Genomic DNA, 12193 nt, shown 5'->3' on the forward strand with positions numbered 1-12193 from the left:
ATCACCCACTTACCTCTGCATCACCTGCCAAATTCTGCATCGTTGCGGCTAAACAAAATGAAAAACTAAACTAATCCACTAACATAGAAACTAAATGAAGGACTCTTACTTTCAATATAAACAAAAAGAAGAATGAAGCTAAATAACTCAACTGAACACTCGCATTTTTATGTGTAATTATCAACTAATGATTTGCAATACCCGAGGGAAATTTTTTATTATAGACGAGACTATAAGGCCAACTGAATGACAGAATTCATAATACCATTACAATGCATTTGCAGAGCAGGTCTAGGTTAAATCGTTTCAAGTATAAATTTACATGCATAACAAGCGATAATGTTCGAGCCAATATACTTAGTACGCTGACTTGCAGTTGCGCATCGGTTTGAATAAACTTTTTCACGAGACTGTGAAGATATGTTAAATGATCTTTAAAATTAGAATACCACCCTGTATTGTGCATAAGTTGGGATAGTAACGATCGTGTCAGTTTTTCGGCGTTCGATACAATAAAATATGTTGTACAGCAAATGGTGTTTTTTATTGTTCGTCGCCATATCGTGTATTCCAAGCGGAAAATGAAAATGTTCTATGAATGGGTGTCGGACATCAACAATATTTAGAATTTCATTATTTTATCTGCAGTCAACAATTTTACATCATTGTAAATTTTTAGTATAAATTTACGACGCGATGTTTTTGACACTTTAAAACACATACTGCAGCACGGTTTGAGTGACTTTGACTTTGAAAATTTTAAGGATGATGTGAATGAAAGGTTCCACAGATATAAAATAAATTGTAGAAAAGAAAAGTATAGAAAAAGTTTGCACAAACGCCATTCATTTATAATGAGAGTAAAAATGCGAAATGTTTCTAAGGTTGAGCGCCATGTGGTGAATGAAAGATCATTGCTTAATACATAGAGAATTCTATCGCTTCTTTTTGCGCTTTTGATATATATACAATAACTTTATAGGTGTTCATCCGTTTAATTACCTTATTGTTGCACCACGTAACCACGCAGCTGTGTACCATGTTTTTACCATTGTAAACATTGTACAAAACTTGTACAATGTTTGTGTTTGTTTAACTTATAGCACAGGTACTGGCTGCGGACGTTAGAAGATGACCTACCGCACCACTTCCAACAAATTCTTCTGGCCAGGAGCAAGCTCAATGTCGACACCATGATAGGCGTGAGTCTCATTTATGTCTTGGGTACCACAAGGAGCAACTTTTTATAGAGAAGACGTGATGGGATATTTATGTCTTGGGTACCACAAAGAGCAAAGTCTTTAGAAAGAAAAATTGATGGGAAAATTGGGAATTGTCATAGACGACTTTGCAAATACAATCCATGTCTAAACTAATGAGAAACGTTTACTGACGCGACAAATGTTGCCGAACTGAGCGAGATTCTGTAATGTCTACTTGAACTGTATTCGACTCTTGAAGGAAAATTTGTACTATGTATTTTTTTCCGAAATTGGGCTACATCTCTATCGCAACATTCACTGCGGAGTCATTTAGAAAGTTGAACAGGAATAACAAATTTTGCACAATTTGAAATATACTGAGTTTGATTTGATACTATGAAATATACTCAGTTTGATTTGATACTGAGTTTTTCGTGACTTAATTCATGTTCTTCAGGACGAGGAACGTGGTACGACCATCTGGGTGATGTGCGCGCCGTTGTCGTCCTTGTTGCTCGCTGGCAACTTTACCACGATCGACATGCTCTCCATAGCCACTGGATACGACAGGGACGAGGAGAAAATCAGAGACGCTCTGCAAACCAGTAAAATTGACATCAAAGTGAGTGTTGTAAACTAATAAAATTATCGTCAAAGTGAGTTTTGGAAACTAATAAAATTGAAAAATTGCAAACTAATAAAAAATTGCAAACTAATAAAAATTCCAGACTAATAAAAAAATTGAAAACTTATAAAACAATTAAATTAAAGTATCCGTCTTATAGAGTTTACGGATATGACATTTTTAGTATATATAATAAGCGATGTAAAATCAAAGAACCTTTTGGAGCTTGGGAAATTTTGTATCGTGTTATTTCTTATGTACTTGATTAAATAGCTAATGTATTTTTTCGTTTCAGCAAAATAATATTGGCTTGTTTAAGTGACAATTATCTGTTCATGTAGAGAGTCAGTTCCATATTTGCTGCAATTAAAATCGTTTAAAGTCTTTCGTAGACATGGTGGGTAAGAAGCAGAAAAGTGGATCAGAAGCCAAGAAAATGAACAATAAGTTTATAACATTTAATCCGTACCTATCTTTTAAAATGGCCCTGACCTTGCCATTAACATTATTTCTGCATCTTGAAGCCCATTATGCAGACCAGAACAAACCCAGAAGTGTGTATTAATGATTAATTATCTGTTCTCACACGGCAAAATTTCAACTTGCCAGACGCTGTTGATTCAGTTCCCCACGAGCCGCTTCTACGAGGACACCTACCCTCAGGTCAGGGGCTACATCATGGACATGGAGCATTCCCAGCTTCTCATCAAGTTCTACGTTAAAAAATCTCACTGCCAGCTCGTACAGAGCGGCAAATGCAAGGCCATGAAATACTACGACACCCTCGAGGCCTGCGAGCAATACTTCTGTCTCGGTCACCTCACCGTGTGGACCCACTACGCAAACTTGACCATTCATAGAACTACAGCATTCATATGATACCTGTCATGGTTAAGATAACGCAGGCTGGGCACCGGGCAGCATTCATATGATACCTGTCATGGTTAAGATAACGCAGGCTAGGCACCGGGCAGCATTCATATGATACCTGTCATGGTTAAGATAACGCACGCTGGGCACCGGCCAGCATTCATATGATACCTGCATGGTGACGATACCTCACATCACCAGCGAAAGCATGAGCGCTCCGGCGATAATACCGCCTTTTTCTAACAAATGCCGCACGACCTCAGATCTGGAACAATTAATAGAGTGGTCACACGGGCAAGATCATGTACATAAACTTGAGCAGCAAGCTTATATACCTGCATGGATTACTCGGAAGCGCCTTGTGTTTGTACGGCTAGGCTGGGAAACTCAAAATGAACGAGAGGTGACAATGAGTGTCCAGAATCAATAAGAATATAAATAATAAGAAGTTGAGATAGCATCAGAATATGGGATAATACGTTATACGCATGATTAGGAGATATATAAAATGGTATAGCATAGCGGTGTTAGCATTGATTGGGCTGTTAGACCTATTGCCGATTCTAAACATTGCAGAGCATTCATTGCTTGTTGCGGGTCTGAAAAACACTACTAGGTAGTACTCACTGCTTCAATTTTACGTTGTTAACAACGCGGCCACCTTGACGATTTTGCCTAGACCTGCCTCAACAGCTGGGATCAAACTCATAGCTCACTGCTCTAATCCTAGTAACCTGCAGAAATGTAGTAGTGTGATCTGTGACCACGTGGCACCCACATAGATGCTCGGGATTGGACTGGGTTAAACAATACAATAAGCGGTAATGATCACATGGAAAACATCTGTAGTCGAATCGCAGTGCTCGGTATGCCGGCTGCATATACTGGATGCGGAGGATTCGGCAAATGTTAGGTTTTCATCTAATTACGTTGATGCTTTTCGAACATTTATTAAACATAATGTCAGCAAGGGTAACTATTCCCCCAGCAGAATTATACGTTCTTAAAAGAATGCAGAAACAAGTCCGATGTGATCTCTCATTCAAGCTGGATGTTTAAACATTACTTAAAGTCCTTCGTGTTCTACTAACGGGAATACGGATAACGATATCTCGAGTTTCAGCTCCAAAACATAAAAATAATAAGACGAGATTTCTAATTATTTTCCAGAACGACGTATATAAAACACCAGCGATCATTAAGGAGGTTTGGATGTGGTCTCTCGTGTAGCAACTACAATCGTTTACTGTGATTAGCTTCCTATTGTAAACACGATTTTCAAAGTGGTCGCTTCCGATGCCTGCCGAAAATTAAAAAAAGAATATAACTCAGTTTTCACTGCAGTGAGTGACAGAGAGCGCATTTTCTCGTCGACGAAAACGTGAAGTCACTGACGGACAGACAGAGGGACGGACATGACGAGCACAACAGGGCATTTTTTTCCATATATAAGAAAATGCGCTAACAATCCACCGAATATTGAGTTTTACTCGAATCAGAGTAGATTCGATAATCTTGTGCCATTAGCTAGAAAGTTTTGCTTATTAAGTCATGCGGATTGCCCTGCATTGACGGAATGGATTTATAAGAAGGGCAATATACTTATAAGGATCGGTGTCTAATATTTTTCTGTAGGGTGACAATAATTACTGCACGATGGAGGAGTGCTCTGCATAATTTTTTCAGCTATGGCGTCAAATGTAGATTACAGCTCAACATGAGACAGGATTTAAATGTGGCAACTGTGCGCCAGCAACCTAATTTAATCTGTAATGCAGCGCAATACTATTTTAATCGAGATAATAATGCAGGGCTAATAAAAATATTTATCTTTTTCCGAAAATGTAGAAGCGCTTTTTCTTCACTCATCTCAGTAATAATTTTAATTTTTTATTCCTGACCGGCCTCCTACACATATTCCCAATCCTCAACTTCGGAAGTTCTGATATTCTAGAAAATCCGCAACTACATAAGTTGAGCTTCGGATTAGTTGACCGCAACTTGCGCCGAGATGAGTGGTTTAGGCATTAGGCGCTTCATAAAATGTTTAACCACTGTCAGCGGCACGGGTGATGCTTCTTACCCTGATGGTACGAAAGTAAGTGATACCAGCGGTTACATTTAATTTACTGTCAATGGAGTTAGTTGTGTCTCTCAGCCATTTCGTTTAAGGTATAAATCGGAACAGTCGGCACTCATCACAGTTCCACCAGTTTGCAGACTAACGTAATTATGTCAATGCCACTTGAATAACGAAATGACTTATGTTGCCAACTTGCCTGCATAGTCTGCATTTAATAGAAACGATCTATTATATAAAAAAATCACCTTATCAACATTTTTAGCATTAGCAAGATGTTGTTATTAAGCTATAAATTGTAATCAAACTCTAAATTGTAGGTAGTTTTGACTTCAGACTTATGAGTTTTGAGTTCTGACTAGTATACACTATCCAGTAAATATTATTTATATATATACCTAGGTATATATTTGGTTTTATAAAACATTGGCAAATTAGGTAGAGTACCTTCTGTTCTTGGAGATAAAAATAGGCATGTATTCTTCATTTCTTTATAGAAGAAATTGCTAAAAAGCTATTTAAATAGGTGAAATTGGGGAGATTCACAAGCATTCCTGTCTTAATCACAGGTTTTTTTTGCCCAAATTTCTAGTTTTGCCTGAGAAGCATTTGTTCTAGCTATGCAAATTGACTAATTCAATAAAAGCATGGTTAGCATGCCAATGGCAAATCTAAAAAATCACTGGTTTGCCACTATGATGGCAGGATGGAATTCTAAAATTTACAGTTCATATATTATTTTCGCTACACCTAGACCAGTTTTTCGATACAACATTATTTGAGGCAAAAAAATTAACTTCTTATAGGCTTAAACACGTATANTGTGTATAAGAGACAGGTCCCAATGAGCTCAGTTTATAAATTTTCATTGCAGTGGAAGGTGGTGTAACGCGGTGGTAGGGTTGGTATTTCGATACGTTTTCTTATATTGACATGAGAATATATTACATATACAGAATTCCACACTGTATGATGGCAATACTGTTTATAGCTTCTGTGTAACGACTAATAATAAAGTTTTTGTATTTTCTTATAGAAATTTATTATTTCAATTCAAATCATCAAATCCAAATGCTAATCCAAGATTATAAAAATGAAAATTTTGTATAAACTTTATGCCTAATAATCAATAATTTTTGGTAAATTTGAAATGTTGTAACTTGCAAGTTATTCTGAAAAACCCAAGTGTTTACAATACGGTCATACCATTGCTTCATTTGCTTGTTATAATATTTTGTTGTTATGTATATAATTGAATTAGAATTTGTAATTTAATTAAAGCAAAGTAAAACAATTGGATATAATTTTTGAATCACAGTTCTTTATGACTGAATATGAAGAGCTATGACCAGTTGCTACTTTCAGTCTTAATCCCACAATGATAAAGTTTTAATAGCATTTATTCAAAGTGGTTGGATTCATGTCTACAATTTTTGTTAAGAAAGATGATGATACAATTATATTTTTGATGATGATGGCATATGCAGACTATATATATATATATATTCATGGATCTTAATCATACGTAACACAAAACCAAACATAACTGCGCAAGTTTATGAGTAACTGAAACAAGAATAACCAGTTATCCTTAAAGTAGACCTGGGGGAGTGTAATTGATTTTCATATAATATATATGAATATCTATAATATTCTCATCTATATATATATATATATGAGAATATAATATCATTGATATATTTTTAAAATGCAAACCCTATGTCTAAAATCTAATCATTGGGCCTGCAATTTAACTATAATTTAGTTGAGCTGTGTTTCTAAACAAGAATTTTTTTCCAGCTGTTGTTTCATCTCAAAACTGAAGCCCTGCCAGAGGATACTGATGTGTCCCATGTAGCTGTGAGCAACATCCCTCAGCTTTATGGAGATGTTATTGATGACAGTCGGCACTGGAAGCAGCCGGTGGAGCTGATTTTGGGCAAGCAGTTTAAGCTGGAGGTTCTTGAAGAGTGCGTGAAGAACATGAAACTTGGTGAAGTTACCGAGTTTCTTATTGACAAGAAGGTTAGTGTGTAACATTTTGTGAGCTAGAATTTCATTTTTTACTAATTTTTACTGCTGAAACTGGTTTGTTACTGATCTATGTTTGTTGTGTAGATTGCCTGGAAAAATTATTTTATGTGGTAAAGTAGAAAATAAATCTGATAGATACTACTGCAAATCTTCCAGAAAATTTTTTTTCTAATTTGATATCCAAGAAATTTGAATTTTCACTTCGTGTATGTCAGTGCACACTCACTAAGCATTGCAAACAAAAGTAGACCAAAAAGTAGCCATTTTATAATTGCAGAAGGTCCAGTCCCAACCTGCTGTTGCTGTTTGCTAACTTCATGAAGCCTGACACAAAATTTAAGTCTGCTTCAAGACAAAATATGTTAGTCAATATTTGCTTTAGAAAAGAAAGGCACTCTAAAAAAATCCCACCTCAATTTCCATTTATCTGGAATTTACTCATAAAAATTATTGATGAATTCACTTCATTTTCAGATGCTGTCCACTTATCCTATAGTATCACAGACAATGAGGAAAGCCTTGAGCAAGAATCCACCATCACATGACAAGGAGGGTGGACATCGCTGCTGTGGCATGGGCATCAAGGAAGGCTTGGGGCATGCTGACCTGGATGGTCTTATAGCTCGGCCTCGCCACATGAAGTTCACTGTCGGTAAATAGCTATGAATGGACCGTCTATTCATTCAATTGGCCTGATTTGATTTTTGCTTGATTGAATTTCATGGATAATGTTGAGTGATGGTGACAGGTTGAAGTGGTAGGCACTGCATAGGTAGTGAGTACTAGTAGGTAACATTTTTTTAAACCACATACGGTACATTGTTAGGGTTTACCTTGTTTACTATTTGGGAAATAAATGTAAAATTATGTACTTCCAGCAAAATTCCTCAATTTCTCTATACTAGAGGATTTACGCAGAGATCGTGAAACGTGGAACTAACTATGAAAGGCCAATATAAATTAGTCAGATTTTTAAATTTCTTAACAACTCCAGTATTATTATCTCCAATACAGATTGTTTCAGAGAGATCTTGAAGGTGTCACTCCCCAATGCCAAGATAAATTAGTCTGAATTGTACAGTTCAACAACTTTATTATTATTCTATCTAATACAGAGTATTTCCTATAGAGTTGTTGAAGGTAGAACTTCCGGGAAGCTACGAGAAGCAGTTCTGGGAGATGACGGACGATGAGCGGCGTGAGAGCGTCTCGCTGCTTAGGCAGCAGGGCAACGAGCTCTTCAATAACAAGCGGCCTGTCGAGGCCGGACTCAAGTACAAGGAAGCCATCGCCAGGCTCGATAATCTGATGCTCAGGTGATGCAATGTCAGGAAGTAAAGCTACTTATAGCCAATGACCCTATTGTAGACACTTAAAATTCAAGCTATTTCTACAAGGAATTTTAAGTATTTGGTAGGCAGCCATTTGGCTTTTGTGGGTTTATTTTTTGTTTCCTGCATCTTTTGCGTTTCCTGCATCTTTTGCATTTTGGTTTATGATTGCTGGTACTTGAATGTTATTTTTGTTCTTTCTCTTTGGCTATTTTCGCCACACTAAACTCTGTAGTGTTTTTTTTTCTTCCGGAGTATTCAGTGCAGTGAATCAAACACTATTTATTTCATTGAATTTACTCCTGTTTTTGCCACCTTTTTTGTACGCTTAGCGTTTGTGATTCGATGTATTTTTGCAACTGAATTCCAAGTGATGGAACTTAATAGTAAAAAAGTGGAGGAACTAGTGAAGTACTAGTGAAGTGGAGGAACCTGTGAAGCACTAGTGGAAAAAGGTTATGGGGAAGAAACATGGCGGAATTCTTTGCCAGACCAATTTTCGTTTCTGTTCAACTATTTCTCTAACGTATGTTACTGTTTACCTGACTCATTTATACATTAACTTTTGTGCCATCATCTATTTGTTAAGTTTGCTTAAAATCTATGTTCAAATGCTGCATTTCATTTACTTTTAAACTATCTTGCCTGTGTTTTCAACTGCTTTTAAGCTAGCCATCTTTTATTCCATTAGCTGGTAATTTATCCTTTCGTTTGCCATCATCTATTTCTGCGTACTGGTTATTCGAGGCCATCTGCCCTTTGTTTGTGACAAATAATTTTTGACGTAAGAAAATTTGTTTTCTAGTTCTTGTATCTTATACGTTATTTATTTTATCTTATCTCCCGAGATTTTTATTCAGGACGAGGAACGTGGTACGACCATCTGGGTGATGTGCGCGCCGTTGTCGTCCTTGTTGCTCGCTGGCAACTTTACCACGATCGACATGCTCTCCATAGCCACTGGATACGACAGGGACGAGGAGAAAATCAGAGACGCTCTGCAAACCAGTAAAATTGACATCAAAGTGAGTGTTGTAAACTAATAAAATTATCGTCAAAGTGAGTTTTGGAAACTAATAAAATTGAAAAATTGCAAACTAATAAAAAATTGCAAACTAATAAAAATTCCAGACTAATAAAAAAATTGAAAACTTATAAAACAATTAAATTAAAGTATCCGTCTTATAGAGTTTACGGATATGACATTTTTAGTATATATAATAAGCGATGTAAAATCAAAGAACCTTTTGGAGCTTGGGAAATTTTGTATCGTGTTATTTCTTATGTACTTGATTAAATAGCTAATGTATTTTTTCGTTTCAGCAAAATAATATTGGCTTGTTTAAGTGACAATTATCTGTTCATGTAGAGAGTCAGTTCCATATTTGCTGCAATTAAAATCGTTTAAAGTCTTTCGTAGACATGGTGGGTAAGAAGCAGAAAAGTGGATCAGAAGCCAAGAAAATGAACAATAAGTTTATAACATTTAATCCGTACCTATCTTTTAAAATGGCCCTGACCTTGCCATTAACATTATTTCTGCATCTTGAAGCCCATTATGCAGACCAGAACAAACCCAGAAGTGTGTATTAATGATTAATTATCTGTTCTCACACGGCAAAATTTCAACTTGCCAGACGCTGTTGATTCAGTTCCCCACGAGCCGCTTCTACGAGGACACCTACCCTCAGGTCAGGGGCTACATCATGGACATGGAGCATTCCCAGCTTCTCATCAAGTTCTACGTTAAAAAATCTCACTGCCAGCTCGTACAGAGCGGCAAATGCAAGGCCATGAAATACTACGACACCCTCGAGGCCTGCGAGCAATACTTCTGTCTCGGTCACCTCACCGTGTGGACCCACTACGCAAACTTGACCATTCATAGAACTTAATAAAACTTGTTAGGTTAATCATTCTTCTGATGATTTCTGAGCGCAATATGAAATTATAGACTGCGAGTAATACTTCTGTCTCGGTCACCTCACCGTGTAGACCCACTACGTAAACTTGACTTATCATAGAACTTTATAATGTTTGCTAGGTTAAGCATTCTTGTGATGATTTCAGGTACAAGCGCAATCTGTAATTATAGACTGCCGCTGAGGAACTTACTTGTCGAAAGTAAATAAAAACGAAGCCATTGCAGTTGTCCGAATTATTAAAATTTTCAGCTATTGAATAACTCATGGATTCCTGATGCAATTTTGAAATATCTCTGTAGGATGTAGTATCTAGTTAAATCACTAGAACGAGTCAGCAAAAGGATTTGGATCCTTTTATATAGTGTTTAAAAATTATGCCTAGGTGGCTTCAACGAAAATTTCTGGAGTAAGTTTACAATTATCAGAAATCAGAAAGAGTGCGAAAAACGAACAATCAAACAAAAATGTAAAGACCAATCCTCTCGTATATACGCTATCACTTCCTCTAACTCTTTCCGTTCGACGATTTTTTATTGAGGTCTCTCGTGTACCTTGGGGCGTGAAGTAAAAATGACAGATAATCCACAAAAAGTCTCTTTATTTGCACGAAAAAAGTATATTTAAAGTTACTGGATGCAACTTTCCGTCGCGAGAAATAGATTCAAAATAGAATCATAGTGGGTCTACGCAGTACCGAACCAGTTGCTCAAATGTACCGAAAATGAGTTAAGAAAATAAACAAAACCATAAAGAACAATCAAAGTACGTTCCAGTGAAATCGGTACAGAAGTACAGTTAATTAAATTTATTGGCTCAGTGGAGAACAATTTTTGCCCGGAGAACATGCACGAGGCTAATGATTATAATGAACGCATCATATTCGATTTTCGCAGCAATTGAGAATCTCGTACAAAATTAAGGACATCTTCTACGATTTTCTCATTTTTTCTCATCTAATGGATCATAGTACAATATTTACTAACTGTAATAATCAGGAATAGAATAAGCACAAGGCATGTCTCTCCACAATAACATTTTACACGTATAAAACATGCAAGCTATATTTCAAAGGGGCAATAGTCCTCAAATGGAGAACTGAATTTTAAATGGTTGACATAGGTGAGGCACCTTATCACCAATTCTTCGGCTTAGTCTAAAATTAAATTGTAAATAAAAGGTAGACGCAGAAATTCTATCATGTAGTTTGAAATGAACGTAGGGAAATTACAAGCGCAAAAATTAAGTTACGAAAACAATTTCACTCGACCTGCCACGGTTAAGATAACGCAGGCTGGGCACCGGGCAGCATACATATGATACCTGCATGGTGACGATAACGCAGGCTGGGCACCGGGCAGCATTCAAATGATACCTGCAAGGTGATGATAACGCAGGCTGGGCACAGGGGTAAGATCATGTAAATAAAGTTGAGCAGCAAGCCTATACTTGTATGGGAGCGCCTTGTGTTTGTGCGGCTAGGCTGGGGAAATTGAAAACAAGAGGTGGCACTGAGTTGCCAGAAATAATAAGAATATAAATAATAAGAAATTGAGATAGCATGAGAATATGGGATAATACGCTATACGCATGATTAGGAGATAGATGAAATAGTATAGTATAGCGGTGTTAGCGTTGATTAGGCTGTTAATAATAATAGATTGTTGACGCAATGATCCAAGCTGTTAGACCTATTGCCGATTCTAACCATTGCAGAGCATTCATAGCTTGTTGCGGGTCTGAAACAGACAGATGTACAGACAGATGGACAGACAGACGGACGAACATGACGAGCACAATAGGGCATTTTTTCCATAAATGAGAAAATGAGCTAACAATCCACCGAATATTGAGTTTTACTCGAATCAGAGTAACCGCTTCTTGGCCTTGCCCTTCTTTGCCTTCTTGGCAGCACCTGGTGCATAGTCGTCATCCTTCTGGAGGCAGACCAAAACATTAAGATATGTTCGTTTAAACAAAACATTTTTAAATCATTAAATATTTGAAAAAAATACTTTAAGCTTTTTCCTTCCATAGAAAATAATAAAAAAATGTCCACATATCATGCAGGATGCATTTAATTAATAAAAGTGCTTTCTATATCGACTATACAAGGTGATGAAAAATTG

The 12193-nt window shown here is 36.8% G+C and overlaps 3 protein-coding genes across 3 annotated transcripts; all 3 read left to right on the forward strand.

Annotated features, from left to right (window-relative positions):
* Window positions 1-1103: 1103 nt before the first annotated feature.
* LOC108675338 lies at window positions 1104-2706 on the forward strand (the record flags this gene model as incomplete). The annotated part of the gene is given in 3 exon segments (XM_018163340.1): window positions 1104-1202; window positions 1660-1824; window positions 2437-2706. Coding segments are annotated over 3 exon segments (534 nt in total), but the record flags the coding sequence as incomplete, so codon positions are not given.
* Window positions 2707-4692: 1986 nt separating this feature from the next.
* Window positions 4693-8131, forward strand: LOC108675340 (AH receptor-interacting protein). The gene is made up of 4 exons (XM_018163341.2): window positions 4693-4795; window positions 6578-6802; window positions 7286-7463; window positions 7941-8131. Exons 1-4 carry the CDS (start codon window positions 4709-4711, stop codon window positions 8129-8131), a joined length of 681 nt encoding a protein of 226 aa, XP_018018830.1. The 5' UTR covers window positions 4693-4708.
* Window positions 8132-9007: 876 nt separating this feature from the next.
* Window positions 9008-10647, forward strand: LOC108675341. The gene is made up of 2 exons (XM_018163342.2): window positions 9008-9167; window positions 9780-10647. Exons 1-2 carry the CDS (start codon window positions 9033-9035, stop codon window positions 10035-10037), a joined length of 393 nt encoding a protein of 130 aa, XP_018018831.1. The 5' UTR covers window positions 9008-9032; the 3' UTR covers window positions 10038-10647.
* Window positions 10648-12193: the final 1546 nt, after the last annotated feature.

This window comes from Hyalella azteca, unplaced genomic scaffold, assembly GCF_000764305.2.
Source record: "Hyalella azteca isolate HAZT.00-mixed unplaced genomic scaffold, Hazt_2.0.2 contig3839, whole genome shotgun sequence".
NCBI lineage: Eukaryota > Metazoa > Arthropoda > Malacostraca > Amphipoda > Hyalellidae > Hyalella > Hyalella azteca.

Excerpts from the sequence above, each read along its gene's own strand:
- LOC108675340 (XM_018163341.2), top strand. The coding sequence starts at position 4,709 with ATGAGTGGTTTAGGCATTAGGCGCTTCATAAAATGTTTAACCACTGTC. Across the intron at positions 6,803-7,285 it reads AGTTTCTTATTGACAAGAAG|ATGCTGTCCACTTATCCTAT; the intron begins GTTAGTGTGTAA and ends CTTCATTTTCAG. Across the intron at positions 7,464-7,940 it reads CCACATGAAGTTCACTGTCG|AGTTGTTGAAGGTAGAACTT; the intron begins GTAAATAGCTAT and ends TATTTCCTATAG.
- LOC108675341 (XM_018163342.2), top strand. The coding sequence starts at position 9,033 with ATGTGCGCGCCGTTGTCGTCCTTGTTGCTCGCTGGCAACTTTACCACG. Across the intron at positions 9,168-9,779 it reads CCAGTAAAATTGACATCAAA|ACGCTGTTGATTCAGTTCCC; the intron begins GTGAGTGTTGTA and ends TCAACTTGCCAG.